At 43.9% G+C, this 24,477-nt stretch overlaps 1 protein-coding gene across 2 annotated transcripts; it reads left to right on the top strand.

The window, feature by feature from the left end:
* The first annotated feature begins 3,635 nt into the window (after positions 1 to 3,635).
* On the top strand, positions 3,636 to 18,613 carry EI24 (EI24 autophagy associated transmembrane protein). Of its 2 annotated transcripts, XM_046016778.1 has the most exons (12): positions 3,636 to 3,823; positions 4,403 to 4,585; positions 6,335 to 6,447; positions 10,177 to 10,322; positions 10,765 to 10,825; positions 11,531 to 11,597; positions 12,179 to 12,303; positions 12,621 to 12,740; positions 13,098 to 13,209; positions 13,888 to 13,999; positions 14,632 to 14,706; positions 17,471 to 18,613. In XM_046016778.1, exons 3-12 carry the CDS (start codon positions 6,406 to 6,408, stop codon positions 17,631 to 17,633), a joined length of 1,023 nt encoding a protein of 340 aa, XP_045872734.1. In that variant the 5' UTR covers positions 3,636 to 3,823; positions 4,403 to 4,585; positions 6,335 to 6,405; the 3' UTR covers positions 17,634 to 18,613. The 2 variants fall into 2 exon arrangements, with proteins under 2 accessions (XP_045872734.1, XP_045872733.1); XM_046016777.1 differs by lacking the exon at positions 4,403 to 4,585 and having other exon boundaries at positions 3,637 to 3,823.
* The last annotated feature ends 5,864 nt before the right edge of the window (positions 18,614 to 24,477 follow it).

Here is a 24,477-nt window from a genome sequence, read left to right as displayed (position 1 = left end):
GAGAGGATGAAGCAGGGTCCCCGCTGAGCAGAGAGCCCGATGTGGGGACCGATCCCAGGACTCTGGGATCATGACCTGAGCCGAAGGCAGAGGCTTTAACCCACTGAGCCACCCAGGCGCCCCAAGTGTTGTTTTTTTCCCCCATCATTTATCACAATTATCTTATTCTGTTTTATACCATCCTGTTTACTCAACTCCATTAATGCAGAAGTCTCGTTTGTCTTGCTTATCAGTAAATCCTATTATTTGAAAAGACTCTGGCGAACAAAAACCACTTGATAGGTATCAAGATATCTCTTGCCATTTCTAACTCCGGTTCTAAGTTCCAGCCTTAATGAACAAATTACAGCGCTCTAAATAAGCTGCTTCCTTGGTGTAGAATTCCTTCCTCATTCTTTCTTTGCTAACTCCCCATTGCCCCTCAAGACTTGCTTTTTTTTTTTTTTTAAAGATTTTATTTATTTATCTGTCAGAGAGAGATCACAAGTAGGCAGAGAGGCAGGCAGAGAGAGTGAGAGGGAAGCAGGCTCCCTTCCAAGCAGAGAACCCGATGCGGGACTCGATCCCAGGAACCCGAGGTCATGACCTGAGCCGAAGGCAGCGGCTTAAACCACTGAGCCACCCAGGCGCCCCAAGACTTGCTTTTTATCACATTGCATTACTTCATCTGTTTTCCAGCTGGAGAGAAGCCTGTTGAGAACAGGATATATTCCAAACACTTAGTCAAGATAGGTAGGTAGATAACAGGCACTTGATAAATGGGTGTTGTGATCACCCAGAAGCTTCTTAGAAATGCAGACTCCCAGCCTGCACCTCAGATGGACTAAATGACCATCTCTATTTAGCAAGGTCTCTAGGTAATTCCTTTTCACATTAAAATTTGAGGAACACAGGGGCACCTGGGTGGCTCAGTGGGTTAAAGCTTCTGCTTTCGGCTCAGGTCATGGTCCCAGGGTCCTGGGATCGAGCCCCACATCCGGCTCTCTGCTCGGCAGGGAGCCTGCTTCCTCCTCTCTCTCTGCCTGCTTCTCTGCCTAGTTGTGATTTCTCTCTGTCAAATAAATAAAATATTTAAAAAAAAAGAAAAAAAGATAAAATTTGAGGAACACTGCTTTAGTGATGATAATACACAGCCTAAATTTAACTAGGAGGCATTGTAGTGATTCACAAAGGCAGGTATTGTGAAGAAAGGGGCATGGCACACTGGGAATCCCACAAACTGGCTTGGTTTTGTTTGTTTTTTTGTTTGTTTTAATTTTATTAGTTACCTCACTTAAGTGGTTGCTGTGCAATAGTAAGTTTGAAAGGGTTGGTACATGTTTGATGCTTAATAAATCACAGTATCTCTCTCCCACAGAAGATTCCAAGACTGGTGACTTGGAGATCTAGCCTCTAGATCTGATATTGTTACCATTTCACTAAATCATGGTACATAGAGTTAGAAGGAATCTTTACATAGATACCATTTATTTTAGCAACCTTGTGTTACAGATACAGAAACTAAGGCTCACAGCTAGACTGGAGGTCAAGTTGTCGGAGTTTAGTGTTCTGCCATACAGCTTCCTCATTTGTAAAATTAGTAAAATAACACCCTCTCCTATTTGTCTCATAGGTTGCATCTATCTTTCCTGAGTTTGTGAGAGCTCTTCAAAAGTGCAAAGTATTATTATTATTGTTTTTAAATTCTAGATCGTATTATACATGTTGGGACTTGTAAGATTTCCTTCCATCAAGCAAATTAGGGATTAATGTGTATTAAATTCTAACTTCACATTTTTGAGAAAGGATAGAGTTCAGAAGAATGGCTACTATTGTTACTGATAGTTACAATACTCAGTTACCATTAAACCACTTCCATCTCTTTATAACATGATATCTAAATTTCAGAGGATGGATTGCTTACTTTAATCAAAATAAAATTCCAAAGGGAAAAAAAAGCTGTTTTATGTAATAAACAGTTTTTTAAATGATTTTTATTTATTTATTTTGAGAGAGAGAGAGACGCGAAGTGAGAGAGCATGAGAGCTGAGGTCAGAGGGAGAAGCAGACTCCCCCCATGGAGCTGGGAGCCCAACGTGGGACTCAATCCCAGGACTCCGGGACCATGACCTGAGACAAAGGTAGTTGCTTAACCAACTGAGCCACCCAGGCGCCCTGTAATAAACAGTTTACTATTTTTACTTGAATAGGAGCAAAAGGAGTGCATAGGTATGTCTCCTCTTTGTATGACTTCAGTGCTGGGGTAAACAAAGCAATAGGGTTGCAGGATTTCCTTTCCTTTGGTGCCTGCTGTTCTCAGTCACCACTTTGAAGAATGAAGAGGTGGACCAGACTGAGTAGTGGGCAGCAAAGCAAAGTGTATTGAGTGATAGTACAGTGATAGCACCGAGCTCTGGAAGACGGAGGGGACCTGGGACGGTGGCCATCAGCTTTCTAAGTCTACAGGTTTTTATGGACTTGTTGGAGGTCTGTTTTAATCTGATTAACCCTTACGATGCCTGTCATCCAACTGGGTTTTTGTCATCTATCACATGGGATAGGGGTAGAGGGCTCCTACAACGGGTGTAAAATCCTTTTAGGGGTGGTTTCCTCTTAGGGCCTTAGGGTGGCTTGCCCCTGTCCCCCTCCCCCGCCAAACCTCTCCAGGAGTTTACATATAAATCCTAGGTTGGCCCTTTACTTCAGGGCTTCTATTCTGAATGCTTCATTCCCTTCTTTGATCTTAATCATTTCCACCCATCCTCTTCCTGTAAGAGAAGGGAAGGAAGGTTTCTGCAGGCTCAAGATTGGGGGCTGGTTTATTTTGGCTTGGGCTGGATGTTGGGCCAGGGAGAAGAGGTCAACAACTCCTAGCCCACTTAACTGGAAGAGTCAGGAGGCCTGGACATTTGCTCTGCTAATGACCTTGAGTGAGTCACTTGACACGCGGGCTTCCTGTCCCACAAATAGGAGGTTGCTCTAAGCAGCTTCTCGTGGTAAAAATCTGATCCTATAGGTGGTCCTAGCACTAGCAGTTCTAAACACAGAGGTAAAGGAAAATAGGAAGTTAAAAGTAAAGAATTGGTAAGTGAGATATAAGAGCCTGGAAATAGAAAAGAAAAAGTTCTAGGGGAGACTTAATGTGGATGCCAAGGAGTTGCCGTTCCTGGGCTTAAAATGGATTGGTGGGGATGGAGATTAAAAGGCTTTATTTCTATTCATTTTTAGAATTTTAATCTCAACCATCACTTCGCCGTCAGAGTGCACACCTACTGCAGCCGAACTGTACGGCGGCGTGTCCTGTTCTTCATGATCTTGACTTAAGCCTGTCGTTGCATAGTTCCCTTTGGTGACAGAAAATCTCCAGCCAGATAAAGCAAGGCCACCTCTGTATTTTGCTCTCCTGTTAGACTTCCTAGGGTTTTAGAAGGGCATGTAATTGCAGAAGTAAACCGGCAGTGTAAAGAACAGGACGAGGGCGCGGGCACTACTACATGAGGAAGGCGGTCCTGGGCGTCCTTGGACGCGGCGAGGGAAGGGCGGGGTCGGAGCACGGACTGCATTTCCCAGGCTCCGCCGCCCCTCCTGGCCCCGCCCCCTCCGCCGCTGCGATCCCGCCCCCTCCACCCCACCCAGGGCTGCTCGGCGCGCCTCGGCTCGGCTCCTCGCCCGCCCGACTTCCCAGCGGCCCCGTGCGGCCCGGGCATGCCCAGTGCGGGCGCAGCGGCCCCGGCCCTGGGAGCGCCCGGGCGGGAGCTGGCGGCCGGGCGCGGAGGGTCCAAGAGGAGCCCAGCGCGTTCGCGGTGGGCGAGGGGGCCGGTCGGGCCGGCGGCGGAGCGGCCGGGTAGGTGCAGGCTGGCCGAACCAAGGCCACAGGCGCCGCGTAGCTGGCGCGCGGCTGGGGCCCTGCGAGGCAGGGGCGGCGAGGGCGTGCGAGGGAAGGGAGGGCCCGAGCGCGGGGGTGCGTGGTTCCGGGCAGGGTCCCCGGGAGGGGACCCCTAACAGGAAGGTTCTGGCCCGATCCGGGCCAGGCCAGGGAGCGGGACGCAGCCCGCAGCCCCACGCGAGACGCTGCCCCAGGTGCGGCGCGTCTATGTTTAGCTCTCAGTGTGACCGGAGGTGAGCGTGCTCAGTACCTCGTGCACGGCTGGGTTGCGAGGGGAGACTATGTTTCCGGTCGAAATTGGCAAGGAGCTACGGCTGAGACGGGTCCCAGCTGACCCGTGGACTTGAAGCAGTCCGTGAAGCCCTCGAGAGAAGCGAGGATGCTCAGCCTTTCTGCACCTGGTGTGGGCTAGAACAGCTTCCTGCTTTCCCGACTTGGGTTGGGTGGCTTAGAAATGAAAGGACAGGATTGTGCCACAGAAGATTCTTCGCGAGTTCTGATGACTATTAGGGATCTAAAGTCCACCTGTATTTCCAGGTTAAAGAGAAGTTGTCCATGGGGTGCTCGGGTTAAACAAACTCATTGCAAAGCTTGAGTAAGAAGTATTCCCGACCGAGGGTTAGAACACCAGGGTATTTGAAGTTCGCAGTAGCCATTCATTTGCTGTCATCTTGGGCAAGCATTTAACTTCGGAGACTCAGTTCCTCCATCTGTAAAGTGGTGAGAACCAGATGCGTCTTATTTCCTTGCAGTTCAATAGTAAAGTTCCCCCTGTGTGATCTTAAATGGTGGCAAGTCCTATTTTTCTCCATGCCTCTTTGTGAAACCGGGCAATTCACCAAGTATCCGTGAAGGAAGGCTGCTAGGGTCTCTGTATAGAATTGAAGTGACTTGTCCTTAGACAGCCGCTTTAGGTCAGTAGGTAACCTGTCTCTTGTCCGTTGGGAAGCCAGGTGTTAGTGGCCGCGGTTCAGATAACACAGCTGTTCTCCTGGACTAGAGCTGCAGAGGGACTTGTCAGGGTCCTGTGAGAAATCCAGACGGAGTGATTGGCTTCTTCCAACTCCCAAGCTAGCTCAGTCTTTAGTGGGATTGGGTTTATATAGAAGTTACTATTTTTCGGTTATAACACCTTCTATTCTAAAGACCTGTGAAGAATTTCAATATCCTTAATTCACAGAGGAGGAAGTAGCTGGTTAAGAGTGAATCCATGATAATCTTCAGAAACTAGTATGGTGTATTGAGTAGTTACTAGTCACCTGACAGTGAGTTACCCTGTCACCCTGAAGTGTTTCTTTTTTTTTTTTTTTAAGATTTTATTTATTTATTTGACAGAGAGAGATCACAAGTAGGCAGAGAGGCAGACACAGAGAGAGGGGGAAGCAGGCTCCTCGCTGAGCAGAGAGCCCGATGCGGGGCTCGATCCCAGGACCCTGAGATCATGATCTGAGCCGAAGGCAGAGGCTTAACCCACTGAGCCACCCAGGTGCCCCACCCTGAGGTGTTTTTAAGTGGGAGTATTCACAGAAGTTTCTGAACCCTAGAAACTTCTGTATCTGAAGTAATGGGTTTTGACCTTAGGAGCAGGTGGTACATACAGTGTTGTGCAAGTTGCTTTCCTACTGCTTTAGTCCCTGCTCTTCTGGTTCTGGGTGGCAGTAGTCCAGTTGGGTCAAGGTACAGTTTGAAGTGGTTAAATGTGTGAGGGAAAAGGTGCTTATGTTTTGAAATTGGGAGTTTTATACAAGATGCTTGTGAAACTCTGTCATAATTTTTGGAGCTGGGTTTCTTGTTTACCTGAGAATTACTTGAAATAAGAAAGCTGTAGTGTTTTAAGGAATGTTTATACATGAACTTTTTGGACCTAGTTTATATTCCACTGTTTCTTGTATGCTTATTAACATCGTGTGTATATATATGTATATATTTAAAGTTGGAAAACATGGGGAGGCCTATTTGGTAGTCTAGGTGGGGTGGTTTCACATTGTACCTTAAGCTTACTTGTGTGCCAGAGGGCCCTGTGTGTGAAGTGCATATTTACTAATTTTTGCCAGAACTTTTGTCTTGCTCTTATATTTTCATTCAGGTGTTTGAGGTCCTACATCCGCTTACGAGGATACTTAAATGTAATTATCACTCATTTCCAAATCCTCAAATATTTGGAATGTGTAGGAGGGATAGTTAGGGACACCAGGCCCAGAGAGCAGACTCCTGGTTCAAGAGCACATTTACCCCCACGTAAAAGTGAAAGGGTGGGAAGCGACTTAAAAATTGTATTGCTTTCAGGTTTCAGCACTTATAGCTATACCTTCACTTAGTTCCCTGGGTTGGTATCTGTGGAAGTGCCCGAATCTGTACTCCCCGTAGAGATGTAAGTAGGTGAAAAAGGTCCTTATGTAGACATGTACATGAAGTAACTTACCTGTGAGATACCTATTCGTTGCCCCATTATGCTCCATCTGTTTCCAGGTCCTTCATGATGAAAGATTCTGAGATGCTTGTTTCTCCTCTGTGTAGTTGGTAGTTGGGGTGGTGAAGAGATGGCTGACAGTGTCAAAACCTTTCTCCAGGACCTTGCCAGGGTGAGTACCTCAGTGTATCGTCTCTTGATCTTTTTGTAGGAACTGACCAGGAAATCCTTTAGGTTTGGGGGGGGGGGGGATTTTTGTTACATTTGTTGGGTCCCTCACCTACAGGTTTTCATTCTCATCCACACTACTCAGGAGATTAAGTATTTATCTTGCGTCTTCTAGAAGTTTGGGAAAGCTATCTAGTGAGTCTCTCTAGTATTGGAACCTTGGTTAGTTTGACTCCAGAGCCTTTTTTCAAAACGCTTTCTATTTTGGAATAATTTGAGACTTACAGAAAAGTTGCAGAATAGTTCAAAAGAGTTGCCCTATATCCTTCACCAACATTATTTTATGTAACTGTGGTCCACTAGTCAAAATTAAACAGTGAACATTGATAGACTACTATTACCTGAACTACTTTGTTCCTGTTTACATTACAGAACCTACTTTTCCTTCATTCTACGTGGTGCAAATGAATGACGATGCACTAGGAAAATGTCCCGTAAAGATCTATTTAGGACTTAGTAACCCAAATTAACCAATAGCAGAAAATTCCATCATAACGGGTGTCTGAGGCTTATGGCCTAGTTGTAGCCTCTGTGGCTGTATCCTTGGGAGCAGGGGGATCCTTCCTTAATGGGAATGCTCAAAAGTTTATTACCTTCAAATAAAAGAGGGGGAATTGAAGGAGTATCTTAGAACGGTCAAAGACACTTCGTGCAATGAGATCTACTTATTTATTTTTATTTTTTAAGATTTTTATTTATTTGAGAGACAGAGGGAATATGAGCGGGGGAGGGGCAGAGGGCGAACCAGACCCCCTCTGTTGAGCAGGGAGCCTGATGTGGGGGCTTGATCCCAGGACCCCGGCATCATGACCTGAGCCAAAGACAGATGCTTAACCAGCTGAGCCACCCAGGAGCCCCGAGATGTACTTTTAATACCTTTTCCTCATCTTGCCATCCTGATGCTACAAAATTTCAACCCTGGATCAGTTCTACAATGTGCTGTTAATGTTAGTCTGCCCTAGTAGACTGTAAGCATCTTAGAGGGGGGGAATCCTGTCATCGTCCTAGCACATGTAGCACATCGTCCTAGCACAAAAGGCCCTCAGCCATTTGAACTTCACTCCCTTAAATATTTAAACAATTTGTGGAAGATTTAGAAGTTCAAAGCAAAACAAAACTCTGCTTGTAGATAAAAAGATCGGGTGCGCACTGTGCCAATTTATGCTGTCAGGAGTTGGTTTGTCCCCACTTGGCCCATTCTCATTTTCCTGTATCCTGGTGGTTAGCTTCAAAATTTATTGTAGCTAATAATAGGTAAAAATGCCATTCTTGAGTCCAGATTGGCCTTTGCATCCAGAATGTCTTTTTTCCACCTACTCTCTTTGAGACTGAATATCCCAGTGCCACCAGTCTACTTTGGACATAAATCTGTTGTGGCACACACTTTAAACTATTTTTGTTGTTGTTGTTTGGTTGTATACTTTTCCTGATCCGTTACACGTTCCTCAAGCATTTTCGTATGACCGATATCTAGCTCGTTGAGGATGCCTAATATGTGAATGGAGGGATGGATGAAAGTAGTTTTTGGGGGGCGCCTGGGTGGCTCAGTGGGTTAAAGCCTCTGCCTTCGGCTCAGGTCATGGTCTCAGGGTCCTGGGATCGAGCCCCGCATCGATCGGGCTCTCTGCTCATCAGGGAGCCTGCTTCCTCCTCTCTCTCTCTGCCTGCCTCTCTGCCTACTTGTAATTTCTGTCTGTCAAATAAATAAATAAAATCTTTAAAAAAAAAAAAAAGTAGTTTTTGGAACTGGGCGATAGGCAATTCTGGGGTTTGTAGCACTAACTTTTCTACTGGCGGGGAAGTGCCTCTTTCACTGTCTTTATAGACTTAACCCTCTCTCTCTCCATAGAGTCTTTAAGGACATTCTTTACTCCAGCACTACGACCATGTTGTTTCTGTCTTACATGGCATGCTCTCATCCTCCAGCTGTTTACATCTTACAATGATGATTTCTTTGTCTTTCCCCAGTTGTGGTCTAGCCCCCGGTCCTTTATAGAAACCAGTGTTTAATTTGTCCTTGTATCCCTGGAATTTAGCACAGGGCACACTAGAGGTATTGAATTAATACGGAAAGAGTACAGTGGAGGGCAGTAACCAGACTTTCGATAGTGTTAGGTGTGGAGGGATTCGAAAACCACTGTTTTGTGCCCGTGTTATTGAGGCTTGGTTTGGGCAAGAATTGTAAATGGGTACTGAATCTCAGAGAGAGAAACTTAAATGAGCAGGATATTTGCCTGGTCGCGGCGGTGTCTACCACAGAGGGCCTACTAGTTGCAAGAGGAGAAATTTGCAAACATACAATGGGGAAGCTGGATAGCACCTTGACTGCGTATGTAAAGTAACATTGCCAGCAAAGGCAGACAGATGCTTTTCTCTGCATCTAATATTTAGAAGGACACCTCAGCCCATCTGTGATACTCCTGCCAAAAATGGGGTAGCCTGGGTCTAATCATGAGAAAATGGAAATTGAGGGAACCATGAAATAACTAGCCTCTATACTTGAAGAAGAAAGATAGGCTGAGGAGATGTGTCTAATTAAAGGAGGCTAAGGAGATACGACAGTAAATGTGGCATATGATTCTGAACTGATTTCTGACATGTGCAGAGTAAACATGCTGTAGAGGGCATTGTCGGGACAAATGGAGAAACGAATATGGACTGGGGATTAAAGTATTTCAGTATTAAATTTCTGGAATCAGTAACTTGTGGTTATAGAAAAGAATATCCCTCTAGGAATACACATTCTGGAGGTGCCTGGGTGGCTCAGTTGGTTAAGCATCTGCCTTCTGCTCAGATCATGATCCCAGGGTCCTGGGGTCGAGCCCCGCGTTGGGGTCCCTGTTAAGCTGGGAGCCTTTTTCTCTCTCTCGCTCTGCCACTGCCCTTGTTTGTGATCCCTCTCTGTCAAATAAATAAAATCTTAAAAAAAAATACACCTTCTCATATGGGGAAATTGTGTGTGTGTGTGTGTGTGTGTGTGTGTGTGTGTGCATGTAAATAATTAATTTGCCACATTTATTATTACTTGGTAAATCTGGAGAAAGGATATTTGGAAGTTTTATTCTTTTTTTTTTTTTTTTTTTTTTTAGATTTTTTTTTTTTTTTTTTTTTTATTTATTTGACAGAGAGAGAGATCACAAGTAGGCAGAGAGGCAGGCAGAGAGAGAGGAGGAAGCAGGCTCCCCGCGGAGCAGAGAACCCGATGCGGGGCTCGATCCCAGGACCCCGAGACCATGACCCGAGCCGAAGGCAGCGGCCCAATCCACTGAGCCACCCAGGCGCCCCTGGAAGTTTTATTCTTAAAACTGCTGTAAATTTTGAATTACATCAAACTGTAAGGCTCCCTTAAGCCACGTGGCAAAAATAAGTTCAGTGGTTTCCACTGTTATTTCACTTTAATGTATGTAACTTAGGAAAATCTTCTCTGATCCCTAATCCTTCCTCTTTAAAATAATACCCTTGGGCACTTGGGTGGCTCAGTCTTTAACCGTCTGCCTTTGGCTCAGATCAAGATCCCAGGGTCCTGGGATTGAGCCCCACATCAGGCTCCCTGCTCAGCGGGACACCTGCTTCTCTCTCAAACTCCCCCTGCTTGTATTCCCTTTCTCCCTGTCTCTCTTTCTGTCGAATACATAAAATGTTTAAAAGAAAAAAATAATACCCTTGTCTATAGGGAATCAAAGACTCCATCTGGGGAATTTGTACCATCTCAAAGCTAGATGCTCGGATTCAGCAAAAGAGAGAGGAGCAGCGTCGAAGAAGGGCAAGCAGTGTCCTGGCACAGAGGAGAGCCCAAAGTATAGAAAGGAAGCAAGAGAGGTAAGGAGTGGGGGCTCATGTTGGAAAATGTCTGAGGGGGAGGGACTTCAGGAAGTGACTAGTCCTTAGTATAGAATTAAGACCCTGTATAGTCACTTGGAGTTTCAGTACCCCATTATTTGCTTTTTCTGTTTTTTTTTTCCCAAAAAATTGTTAGAGGGGATTCCCCCCCCGCAACATTGAGTTAAACTAAGGTCTAGCAATCATGCTTGCTCAATGTCATGGTGTTTTAAAGACAGAATGGTGAATTGAGAACCACACACAAAAAAAGTCTGCTTCTCTAGAATTTTTAGCCTTTTCTCACTGAGACTAGGAGAACATTGGAGGAATAACAGGTGCTAGGAGAATAGCGGTAATCAACGAAAGGTCTAAGGTGGGGAGTGACTGAGGTTATGGAACAGCCTGTGTACCTCATGAGCTGAATACATGTGGTCTTTTCCAGTGAGCCACGTATTGTTAGTAGAATTTTCCAGTGCTGTGCTTGGAATGGTGGAGTATTCTGGGTAAGTTCTTTTCCTCAAATGCCAGGTGCCTTATCTGATTGTTGCTATTATTAATAGTTCTCAACCCCTGTCTTGAAACCGAGACAACTAGCTTTCACGTGGTGATACATGCTTAAGACCGTAACTGAGGAGTCTGTGCCCCAGCAGTGATTTTATTCCCACACAAAGAACACTTGTATGTAAATGTCAGGGATAACCCTAAATATATATGTTTTTATTTATTTATTTTACTTTTTGGGAGAGAACACAAGTGTGGGGTAGAGGGAAAGGGAGAGAGAATCTCAAAATGGGCTCCATGCCCATTGTGGAGCCCAAGACAGGTCTTGATCCCATGACCCTGAAATCATAACCTAAGCCGAAATCAAGAGTCAGACACTTAACTGACTGAGCTACCTAGGCACCTCTACACCTTTATTTTTCGGGTGGCTCAGTCATTAGGCATCTGCCTTTGGCTCAGTCATGATCCCAGGGCCCTGGGATTGAGCCCCTCATCGGCCTCCCTGCTCGGTGGGAAGCCTGCTTCTCTCTTTCCCACTCCCCCGCACTAGTGTTCCCTCTCTCTCTTGTGTCTGTGTCTTGGCTGTCAAATAAATAAATAGATAAGATAGATACCTACCTCTCTCTGGAAGGTAATGACACTGAAACTTGGAGCTCTTGTTTTAAGGAAGAGCTTTTAATGTTTACTTGATTACTTCTTTCCTTTAGTTAAGTCTCCTCTTGTTCTATCGAGTGTTTATTCCTGTACTACAGTCGGTGACAGCCCAAATTATTGGTAAGTATAGGCATTGCTGTGTGCCATCTGCCTGGGCTGGGGGTGGGAGGTATATCCCTGTTTCTCTCAGTTTGTTGAACCCTTCCGTGTACCAGGAGCTTTAGATGTTTTTTTTTTGTTTTTTGTTTTTTTTTATTATTTTTATGTTTTTTATTTTTTTTTTTTTAGCTTTAGATGTTTTTAGCTCAAGCCTTTCAACAACCCTTTGAGTGGGTACTGTTAGAGAGCTTTTTTATGGGTGAGGAAATAGAAATTAATTATTGAGGTTAAACCATTAGTAAGTGGCAGAGCTGGGATTGAAACCCAGGTAGTTTCCTGCATAGCCTGTGCTGTTGGAGCACTGTGACATCTCGGTCACCACCGGTAAGCAGCGCAGATGGCTCCTCTGACTTAGAGCTGCGACTGAAGACTGGTGTGTGTCCGAAAAGGAAAAGTACCTGAAGTCGGTATGATGATGCACTGGCAAGAAACATAGTTGGGGGGTGAGGGAGGAGAGTCACCAACTTGGGGTTCCATATTTGGTCTTTTTTGTTTTTCATTTCTTCAGTTAAACTGACAACTCTTTTCCCCCCTTTTTTCAGGTGATCCATCACTACATGGAGATGTTTGGTCGTGGCTGGAATTCTTCCTTACGTCCATTTTCAGTGCCCTCTGGGTGCTCCCTCTGTTTGTGCTTAGTAAAGTTGTAAATGCCATTTGGTTTCAAGTAGGTCCATGGTGGAATGGAGTCTGGGTCCTGCAGCATGATGGGGTTGATGGGTGGTGGATTGATGGGTGGCAGGTTTTAGCTTGTGGTCAGTGACCGTGCATGGAGTAATTTCATAGCCTTAACCTTTCTCGCTGCTGATCTTTGTGCACTTGTAAAATGGAATTTGGTCTCAGGTCACAGAAGCCTCTCATTACCAAATGTCCAGGAGCTTTTGTCACCTGGCAGATCTCATGGCAAACCAGTGGCCTTAGCTTTGGGGATGGATGGTGAAAGCATCTTACTCATGTTTTGGTGAGCTACTTTCTCTGTTACAGGACATAGCTGACCTGGCGTTTGAGGTGTCAGGGAGGAAACCTCACCCATTCCCTAGTGTCAGCAAAATAATTGCTGACATGCTCTTCAACCTTTTGCTGCAGGCTCTTTTCCTCATCCAGGTGAGACTGGCCTTCTGGGTACGTGGTCAAGTTTTGGAAAAACGGTCACTAAAGGGAGCGCCACAAAGCTAGGGTATTGCCTATATGCTGGGGCAGATAAGCTTTATGGGAGGTAATGATTTTTAAGTCACGTTTTCACAGAAACAACTAGAAAATTTAAAAATCGTGAAATAATAAGCAATATAAATTTACCTCCTCTTCCCTGTCCACGGGCATTCTCCACTCTCCCGCTGTTGAGAAACTCGAGGCGCGTCTGTGAGGCTGTTTATACAGGCGGGGGGTTGACTCATAGTGGCGGGTGAAGAGTGTTAGGTCTCTGAAGCTTTGGGATTAAGATTTTCCATATTTGTTCTTTAGGGGATGTTTGTGAGTCTCTTTCCCATCCACCTTGTTGGTCAGCTGATTAGTCTTCTGCATATGTCCCTTCTCTACTCACTGTACTGCTTTGAATATCGTTGGTTCAATAAAGGTGAGTCCATGTAAAGAAACTCAGAAGTAGGAGGTCCAGTTTAGAAAAGCTGCCAAACAGACTTCGTGAACTGTTCCAATATTTAGGCCCTTGGTAAACCATCTTTGGAAGGAAGTAGCCCCCCTTTGGTAAGGGGGAATTTATATTTGGCTTAGGGGGTTTAACCCATAACTTTGATGCTGGGGGAATGCGGCAATGTAACATTACCTTCATGGTGCTAATGTGATGTAGCTCTGACTGAGTCATACAGTGGCATAAAGGAGCACACATTTTCCTAAATTTGAGAAATTAATCTGGTGTCAGTGCTTTCATAACTCCGGGGGATATTTTAAAGATCTTGGCATCTTTGTACAGGTATCTATGGTTGGAAGAGGTTCATTGATTTCTAGAGAACGGCTGCCTTTTTATTTGATACCTTAATTTGTTTGAGACTGATTATGACAGAGCATGCTGTTGTAATTCATAATGCCTAGCAGGTTTGAAATTGTGATTATTGAATTGAAAAACTTCTCACAGATTCCTTATATTGTATTTGGACAACTCCAGTTTACATGTTTAACTGTTCCAAATGACAGGCGTGTACCTAAAACTCAAACCTCAAATAATTTGTCTACCGCGTTTAGACATTTGATGAAGTAAGCAATCGAATTATTAATTGTATTGGCCGTCTTGTTTTAGGAATTGAAATGCACCAGCGGTTGTCAAACATAGAAAGGAATTGGCCTTACTACTTTGGATTTGGCTTGCCCTTGGCTTTCCTCACAGCAATGCAGTCCTCGTACATTATCAGGTAGTTTGGTGAGAGGAACTTGATGGGGACTAGTAAAATACTCAGTGTAGAGAGCATCTTCTGTGTGCCTGGTTTTACGGTAGGCATTTTCTGTTCTTATTTGGCCATCAGGAGGTCTGTAGACTTTTTTTCTCCTTGACGGATAGTCAAGACATTTGTCAGTTAGCATTAAAATCTAGTCTGCATGATCCTAAATGCCTTACTCTTTTTTTTTTTAATGATTTTTTAAAAAGATTTTATTTATTTATTTGACAGAGAGAGAGATCACAAGTAGGCAGAGAGGCAGGCGGGTGTGGGGGGAAGCAGGTTCCCTGCTGAACAGAGAACCCGATGTGGAGCTTGATCCCAGGACCCTGAGATCATGACCTGAGCCGAAGACAGAGGCTTAATTAACCCACTGAGCCACCCAGGTGCCCCCTAAATGCCTTATTCTTTTATGTTGCCTCCCGGGGCAGTGTTTACCAAGCCAGTGTTTAGGAAAATAACATTTTTTTGAAGATGTGTTTGATAGATTATGTTTTCATCAAGCCATGATATTAGCTCTGGAGGCAAGGGAACTCTGGGTTGCTATTCTAATCTCTTTTCCAAAGTCATGGCTGTCATGAAGGTGATTATTTCTCTTCTGTTTGCAGTGGCTGCCTCTTCTCTATCCTATTTCCTCTATTCATTATCAGCGCCAATGAAGCAAAGACCCCTGGCAAAGCATAGTAAGTACTAGCCAGTATCAGCTAAAGTGTAGTAAGCTGTCTCTGTGTAAAGGATCATGGCTATAATCTCACTATTACAGGAATGGGACTTAAAAAAAATAAATCTTTTACATTGTAGGAAAGTACTAATATACACTATGATGAGAGAAAAGCACTTGGAACATATCCCCTAATTTTTCCCAGGCAAATATGCAGATATATTTTTAAAAATGATGCTGTTATACATATTATTAAAATTCAACAATTCACTCAAGATAAGGCACTGTAAACACTTGTAGTGAAACCCATTTTTATAAAAATGGCCAACTTTTCATAGTAGATCATGTGATCTGGCTGCATGAGTTTATCGATACTGATAGTAAAACAAAGTATTTCTTTTTTTTTTTTTTTAAAAGATTTTATTTATTTATTTGACAGAGAGATCACAAGTAGGCAGAGAGGCAGGCAGAGAGAGAGGAGGAAGCAGGCTCCCTGCGGAGCAGAGATCCCGATGCGGGGCTCGATCCCAGGACCCTGAGATCATGACCTGAGCCGAAGGCAGCGGCTTAATCCACTGAGCCACCCAGGTGCCCCAAACAAAGTATTTCTTAATACTTATTTGAGCAACAGCATGAGCTGGTATTTCTTTTTTTTTTTTTTAAAGATTTTTTATTTATTTATTTGACAGAGAGAGATCACAAGTAGATAGGCAGGCAGAGAGAGAGAGAGAGAGAGAGAGGAAGCAGGCTCCCTGCCGAGCAGAGAGCCCGATGTGGGACTCGATCCCAGGACCCTGAGATCAAGACCCGAGCCGAAGGCAGCGGCTTAACCCACTGAGCCACCCAGGCGCCCCATGAGCTGGTATTTCTTAATATTTATTTGAGCAAGAGCATGAGCCAGGGGGAAGAGGCAAAGGGAGAGGGAGAAGCAGATTCCCTTCTGAGCAGGGAGCCCACTATGGGACTTGATCCCAGGACCCTGAGATCATGACCTAAGCCAAAGGCAGATGCTTAACCAACTGGGCCACCCACGTGCCCCATAACAAAGTATTTTATTTATTTATTTTATTTTTTTTAAATTTTTTTTATTTTTTAAAGATTTTATTTATTTATTTGACAGAGAGAGATCACAAGTAGGCAGAGAGGCAGGCAGAGAGAGTGAGAGGGAAGCAGGCTCCATGCTGAGCAGAGAGCCCGATGCGGGACTCGATCCCAGGACCCCGAGATCATGACCTGAGCCAAAGGCAGTGGCTTAAACCACTGAGCCACCCAGGCGCCCCCCCAAAGTATTTTAAAATAAATCTTTAGTGGGGTGCTTGGGCGCCACAGCTGAGTGAGAGTCTGGCTTTTGATTTTGGTTCAGGTCATGATCTCAGTGTTGTGAGATCGGGCCTCATGCTGAGCACAGAGCCTTCTTGAGATTTTCTCTCCCTTTTCCTCTGACCTTCCCCCACCATTTGAGCATTTGTTCATTTGTGTGTACATGCTCTCTCTAGAAACAATAAAAAATTGTAAAAAATGAAGTGAATCTTTAGCAATAATAATAACACTCTGAAAGCTTTGCCATTTAAAAAAAAGTTTAATCCTTGATCAATTTTGGTTAAGTCAGTGAAGATACATGTATTAGACATTTCAGATCAGTTTCGGGTGTTCGCTTGCTCTTCCTACCCAGCAGTGCTTAGTGTAATAGCAGTCTCTGGTGTAATTGGCTTTCCCTTGAAACTCTTGAAAACTAAGCACATATAGTATATGATATCTTCAGACATAGCTTGAGGTTTATAAACAGCCATAGAAAAGTATTTCTCCAGGTGGGAATGCAAGCTGGTGTAGCCACTCTGGAAAACAGTATGGAGGTTCCTCAAAAAGTTGAAAATAGAGCTACCCTGTGGCCCAGCAATTGCATTACTGGGTATTTACCCCAAAGATACAAATGTAGTGATCTAAAGGGACACGTGCACCCCAGTGTTTATAGCAGCAATGTCCACAATAGAGAAACTATCAAAAGAGCCTAGATATCCATCAACAGATGAATGGATAAAGAGGATGTGGTGTATATGTATGTATGTATGTGTGTGTGTGTGTGTGTGTGTGTGTGTGTGTATACACACATAAACACACTGGAATATTAAGCAGCCATCAAAAATGAAATCTTGCCATTTGCGGTGACGTGGATGGAACTAGAGGATATTAGGCTAAGCGAAATAACTAAGTCAGACAATTATAATATGATCTCACTGATACGAGGAATTTGAGAAACAAGACAGATGATCATAGGGGAAGAGAGGAAGAAATGAAAGATAAAACCAGAGAGGGATACAAACCATAAGAGACTCTTAATCTCAGGAAACAGTATGAGGGTTGCTGGAGGGGAGGGGGATGGGAGGGATAGGGTATGTGCTATGGTGAGCGCTGTGAATTGTGTAAGACTGATGAATCACAGACCTGAACCCCTGAAACAAATAATAAATTATATGTTAATTAAAAAATAATAAAGTACCTTTCCAATCAGAGTCAATGTTAATGTAACTTCATTTCCTCTGAGCCTTCATACTTCAAATAGTGATTCCATTGCAATCATAACAGCAGCTGGACCCAGCGCCTTTTTTAGCGGCTGCCTGTTAACCCATGTGTTTAATATCTGTATGGTGCTTCCTTGATCAAATTTCAGTTGTCTCGTTTTCCCCTATGCCATTTTAAGTTTAATGTGGTCAAGTACGTTGTCAAATAATTAAAACATCAGGTTTGATCACCTGGGGATCTAACAAGTCGGGTCTCTTGCCTTTCAGCCTTTTCCAGCTACGCCTCTTCTCCTTGGTGGTTTTCTTAAGCAACAGACTTTTCCACAAGACGGTCTACCTGCAGTCCGCACTGAGTAGCTCAACGTCTGCAGAGAAATTCCCTTCACCACATCCATCTCCTGCCAAACTGAAGGCTGCTGCAGGCCACTGAGTCGCCTGCCATCCAGAGGGGATGGGTGGGATTGGAAGGAGGCCGTAGGAGCTCTTTTCCTTGTCCCCTCCTCTACCAGGGAAGGCAGGACCCGTTCTGCCAAGGGCCCTCTGCGTATTCCCTTCTCTCTGAGGAATTGGGATTTTTGTCTGGTGCGCTTAAGGCAGAATCTTCCTGATACCAGTGTGTGGATTTTTAACACCGGTGAGTCTGAACGGACCACAGGTTTTTCTGTAGCTCTTTTCTAGCACTTGCCAGCCCCCGTGCCTGGACTGATTGGAATACTATTTTTGTCCCTGTGCCATTGACCCTTCCGGCTCCCCGTCCTGCCTTCCACCACCCTCGGATGAATGGATTTTGTAATCCTAGCTGTCGTATTTTGTGGACCTGTTTTTGTTTTTTGTTTTTCTGTGAAGCACATATATTGGATGTGGGAGGTAAAGGAGTATCTCATTTGCTCCCGATCACTCCCTTTATAGCCATCACTGTCTGTTGTTTCTTGTAACTCAGGTTAGATTTTGGTCTCTCTTGCTCCACTGCAAAAAAACAAGCCTGAAGAGATGGGACAGGAGGAAAGACCTCACAGCCAGATCTGCTGGGTTTTGAGGAGTGATTTTCTTTCTTCCCCTTGAAGGGGAAAAAGCTTTTTTCACTGGTACATTTAAAGTTCCCCAGCTAAAGGGAGGTACCAGTTCTGGACAAGTGCCACTGCAACACCGAGTGCTCAGAGAACCCGAACTTGGAACTCTGAACGTCGGAAGTGTACTGCTGGCCACTGCCGGGTCTGTCTGGTATTTCAAAGGAATATTGGGTGCTGCAAATAGGAACTGAAGGGGTAAACTTATTAAACCCATTAAGCCTGCGATTGGTTGGTGTTTTCCTGTCACTTTAAAGAGACTAAATATGGGGGGGGGGGGCGCAGATGTCAAAACACTTGTCCAATTTTAAAATGTCACAATTAAATGTGAGCTGGTTTCCGACAAGCGTGTAATGATTGCATTTTCAAAAATCAGCACCCTGTGAAATGTTAAAAAGGTTAAATGGAACACACGACTTTGGCTTGGACAATTTGATTGTAATTTTGAGGGATTAGTCCTGAAAAATGTTCCCTGAGGAAGTATGAGTTATTTGATTATAATCATGTTTACATCTTAGAATTGGGAATTGTTTTAAAGTCCATATGTATGTCCCCTGTGTATTCACGAAGGGAGAGAGATCTTTCAGGTTTCAGTGTACTGAACATTTGCATGAGGGAATTGATTAGACATATGGTTAACAGAAACCCACATCTTAGCTGCCTGAAATTTGCATTTGTATCAACTAAGCTGGTTTCAGTTTAGAAGGGTGCGGGGTTAAGTTGATAAAGGCCCATGATTTTTATCCAGCGCTGTGCCCAGCTATAGAAAAATGCTCGGGGCGCCTGGGTGGCTCAGTGGGTTGAAGCCTCTGCCTTCTGCTCAGGTCATGATCCCAGGGTCCTGGGATCCAGCCCTGATTCGGGATCTCTGCTCAGCGGGGAGCCTGCTTCCCCCTCTGTCTCTCTGCCTGCCTCTCTGCCTACTTGTAATCTCTGTCAAATAAATTTTAAAAAAAATCTTTAAAAAATGCTCAAAGTTGGAAGTGAGGAATCTGCAAAATTTTATGAGTGTAATCGAAAGACCAGGCCTGTATGAAGGATGGATTAGGCATATCTACAGTAGAAATCAGGCAATCATCTCAGATGAGATGTCCACAAAAGCAGTAGGGTGGTGGGTAGGAAATTAGGAGCAAAGGGAGAGCAGGCTCCATTTTTGCTGAGTTCAGACTGGCAATTGGAGGCAAACAGTAACTGAAAGGGAGGGAGATTGTATTGCTAAACATGAGAGAGCTTGAGTTTAAACCATGCAACCAGTAGGATCTAAGGTAGCCTGTTCATAAAAGTTCTTTTCAGGGAAAGGCATCAGCTTGAACAGGCATATGGGATTCAAAACACTGCCCTTGTATGCCACCTAGAGCTCTGTTGTCCATGACAGCAATGGAAAAATTGGAAAGTGTATACTTCAGACCCAAGTACGTTTGCTGAGTCTGTTGGAAACTTTTAAGTGGACAGATTCACTTACTGACTTGTTAATTGCTGTACACTTAGGAGCCAAGATAAAGTTGAAGAGGAATTGTGACAGACTGGAGCAAACCCAGAAGAGGACAGCCAGAGGCTAGAGGTTTTTGAACGGCCTTAAAAGAATTACAGGTGTGGGAATAAAAAGGCAACTACAGTTGTCTGTTCATTGTCCATTCATTTTCCATCCTCTTGTATTTTTTGATTACCTCCCATCAAGACTGCTGTGGTAAAGGTTATCAGCTCAGTAGTACAATGGATAACAAAGGTTATCAGCTCAGTAGTACAACAGCTCAGTAGTACCTTTCCCTCCTCCCCCGTTAACATTCCTCTTATGCTATATGATCCACAGAAGTTAAAAGGAAGCTGACTTGAGGTTGGTGTAACATGCCTTTTAAACAATGACAGCTGTGCATCAGTGAAGTATTTTGGATGGACCTAAAGTGAGTCCCTAGAGCGAGTCAGGGATCAAGTTGGGGAATGGATGACTTCATCGTGTAACATTTAAGTGCCTTCTCTGTTGGGCACTTTGCAAAGGATTGGGAATTCAAAGGTGAACCAGAAAGATGATTAGTGTCCCCTTGGACCTAACAGCACAGTGAGGGAGAGTGGCAAGTGATCAAGCAAATTTTTTAAAATAACACATTCAAATAGCTAGTAGTTTCCATTTCCATTCCCACTACTTTTCAAAGCTAGATAAAACATTGGATTTCAGGGAATCTCAGCAGGGTGAGAGATTAGGCCACTGTACATTTAGCTTCCTATTCTTGCACTCATTCTCTGATTTCAAGTTTCAGTGTTTTTTAGTCCTTTCAAACCGATGGGGAAAATAGTGCCCATTTGATCGAGAGAAATCTTATTTCAGTAAGTAGTTGTGGATCAGCAGCATCAGAATCCCCTCTGGAGCATTTCTCCAAATGCACATACCACCTGACACTGGAGGAAATTTAATTTCAGAACAAAAAGTAACTAAAAATTCTAATAACCGCTTTCATAGACATTTGGGCAACTGTTGCATCCATGAAGTAAGAACAGATTGTTGTGAAAACGGGACAGAAGGGAAAGCTCTTGGAACGTAAAGCAGTTGTGGAAGTAAATGAAATGGCTTATAAAAGTGACAGGTGTGCACAGACATTTCTCCAAAGAAGACCTACAGATGGCCAACAGACACATGAAAAGATGCTCAACATCCCTCATCATCAGGGAAATGCAAATCAAAACTACAGTGAGATTCCACCTCACACTCAGCAGAATGGCTAATATAAAAAACACAAGAAGTGGGGCGCCTGGGTGGCTCAGTGGATTAAGCCGCTGCCTTCGGTTCAGGTCATGATCTCAGGGTCCTGGGATCGAGCCCCCGCATCAGGCACTCTGCTCCGCGGGGAGCCTGCTTCCTCCTCTCTCTCTGCCTGCCTCTCTGCCTACTTGTGATCTCTCTCTCTGTCAAATAAATAAATAAAATCTTTAAAAAAAAAAAAAACACAAGAAGTGTTGGTGAGGATGGAGAGAAAAAGGAACCCTCATGCACTGTTGGTGGGAATGCAAACTGGTGTGGCCCCTGTGGAAAACAGCGTGGAGGCTTCTCAAAAAATTAAAAATAGAACCACCCTACGATCCAGAAATTGCACTACTGGGAATTTATCCAAAATGTACAAAGATACTAATTGAAAGGGATGCATGCACCCTTATGTTTATTGCAGCATTGTTTACATTAGCCAAACTAGAAGGCTTTGAAGGTGTGTGTGTGTGTACATAAAAAGTGAAAAGTGAAATCTTGCCATTTGCAATGACATAGATGGAGCTAGAAAATACGATGCTAAGTGACGTAAGTCAGAGAAAGACAAATGTTATATGATCTCACTCATGTGGAATTTAAGAAACAAATGAGCATAGAAAAAGGACAAACCAAGAAGCAGTCTTAACTATACAGAACAAATGGTTACCAGAGAGGAGATGCTTGGGGGGCTGGCAGGAAATAGGGGAAGGGGATTAAGGAATACACATCATGAAGAAAAAACCAAAATGATAAAGTATGTAAGTGACACTGAGGAGCCACTAGAGAAATTGCAAGATAAAATCAAGGAAGTTTCCCAGAACATAGAACAGAATGATAAAGACATAGAAAAAGTTAATCATGGAAATGTCCAAGAATCAGGAGGTCTGACATTCATCTAAATAGCACCTCCAAAATGAGAACAGGAACCCAGAGACAGGAATAAAACCCAAGAAAGTTTCCTGGACTGATGATTACATTGGTGTATTCAGATAGAGCCTGCAGAGAATAAAGATGAAAATGAGAGCAAAAATGAAAACACACCTAGATGGGATCTCTAAGGAAAAGTCTGTTATCAGAGAGAAAAATGGGCTACTTACAAAGACTGTGATTCACATGGGCATTAGATTTCTCAAGAACAACTCCAGATAACAATGTAAAATCATAATGCCTTAAAAAGAATGCTTTTTAAAAAAACAACAAAAAAAGATTCTTATTTATTTGAGAGAGAGATCACAAGTAGGCAGAGAGGCAGACAGAGGGGGAGGGAGAAGCAGGCGCCCTGCTGAGCAGAGAGCCAGATATGACGTGGGACTGGATCCGAGGACCCTGAGATCATGACTTGACCTGAAGGCAGAGGCTCAACCCACTGAGCCACTCACACGTGTTACGTGTGGTCATGTGTATAGGGGATGTGTGGGTCCCCATTTTGTTCATAATTCTAGCTATGTTATAAAGGGCAAAACCAAAGGCATTGTTTGCTTTCCATTCAGCTTTTCTGAAAAAGTTACCTGAAAAATTTACCAAAGGGAAAAATAAATCCAAGAAATAGATGGCTAGTTAAAACAAAAAGCACCCTACCAAACATGAAATAGTGAAATAAGTACATTAAAAAGAAATCTTGGTAACATAGCTTTGCAGCACACTTGGAAAGGTAGATTCTGGGGAGAGAATCTTCAAGAAGAAAATAAATACTGTTTCTCTGGTGTGCCTGACTCCTGTAAAGCGAGCAAAAATAGCATTATTCTAAGCAATTGTGGAATAGTAAAAATAGTGTTTCTGAAAGAACCAACTCAAAACATTTGGTCCAGTAAAGCAGGAGGGAGAGGATTAACAAATATGTTCAAATCATGTATAATCTCTGGATTTACAGTAATTTTCCCCATGACTTTGCTGTCCCAACTTTCATTATAGATAACAGTTTCCCTATCAACTGGTAGTAAAGAATCAGCCTTAAAAAAAAAAAAAAAAAAATCAGCCTAAAAATCGGCTTCCAGGAGTGCCTGGATTACTCAGTTAGGTAACTGCCTGCCTTTAGCTCAGGTCATGATCTCAGGGTCCTGGGATAAAGTCCCACCACAGGCTCTCTGCTCCGCAGGAAGCCGACTTCTCCCTCTCCTTTTGCAGCTCCCCCTTGATTGTGTGTTCTATCTCTGTCAAATAAATAAATACAATCATTAAAAAATCAGCTTCAGTTTTTAAACTTTTTTCTTTAGTAGTATATTTTGACTTTTGAAAAAGTTGACTTAGTTTTACCACCGGAAACTTAAAAGGATTCCCTTTAAGAAACATGTTCAATCATTTTAAAAAAATTAATGAAAACCCAAGATCTTCTGTTCTTCAAACAGTATCTTTTTTCTTTTTAAACTTTAAAGGAATCTAATTTTAATTCCTTTTTCTTTTTTGACAGAACCCACCGTTCCCATTCTTGATTTCCAGAAGCATTTTTTTGAAGCTCCGCCATTCCTTTAGGTTCAGCATTAGTTTACGTGCGTTAATAAAATTACATTGAACACATTGTAAAAACAAAAAAGCAGACAGCTGTTGAATCATAACGTTCCTGGGTCAACCTGGTCACGTGAATTGTGAAAAGCACTGATTTTGAAGCACAGATTCAAATGTGCTTTCCGTATGTTCGTTCGGTCGGCTGCATTCACAGCAGCGTCAATAGTAAGATAAATGAGTGGCATTGGCGCTGACTTCAGAGTTACGACGCTCCCATTTTCTTTAGCGTAGCTTTTGCCCACTGCAGAGAGAGAGAGAGAGAGAGAGAGAGAGAGAGAGAGAGTGTGTGTGTGTGTGTGTGTGTGTGTGTGTGTGTACACGTACGTGAGTGTTTGAGGGGCGATGGAATTGGCTGCTGAACTTCGTCCTTCCCTCTCTTGCCTACCTTCAGCATTGCATTTTGGGGGGAGACGGGTGTGGTTGAGCGGGAGAAAATGAGTAAAGTGGTTAGGGCAGCTTTCCCTGGCAGGTATCTCACAAAGGGGCGAGCTGGGTGTCGCGAGAAAGCCTGTCTACCGCTTGGAACGGCAGCTCTGCGGCAGTGGCTGACTACTAGTCAGGCAGCGGAGACCCTGCCAGCTTATCCCCCACGATCCCTTTAGGCCTTGGGATGCTCGCTCGCTAAGTCCGGGGCTTAAGAAAGGGATATGCTTCGAGAAATGTGGCCGGACTCTCTCGTCTATCGCAGTTTACGGGAGCACTGCCAAAAACAACTCTTGAGCGAATGCTCATCCCGTACACGATGTAGCGGTCTGGACCAGAAACCGTTTGAGTTTTCATCGAGGATAGGTAGAAGAGTCTTCTCTCCTCTCCTTTAACCCTTATGTTAGCTAACGGTCGATTTCTGCACTTTTCTCCCAAACAGATGAGAAGCCTCCCGGCCCGGCTTTCTGGGATTTGCAGGTTCGGTTGATTGCTTCGCGTAGTTTCCGCTTCTGGTCACATGACTGGGGTAAACCCGCCACACCTTC

The sequence above is a fragment of the Meles meles genome, chromosome 8 (assembly GCF_922984935.1).
Source record: "Meles meles chromosome 8, mMelMel3.1 paternal haplotype, whole genome shotgun sequence".
In the NCBI taxonomy this organism is placed as follows: domain Eukaryota; kingdom Metazoa; phylum Chordata; class Mammalia; order Carnivora; family Mustelidae; genus Meles; species Meles meles.
This window is presented reverse-complemented; position numbering and strand designations above follow the sequence as displayed.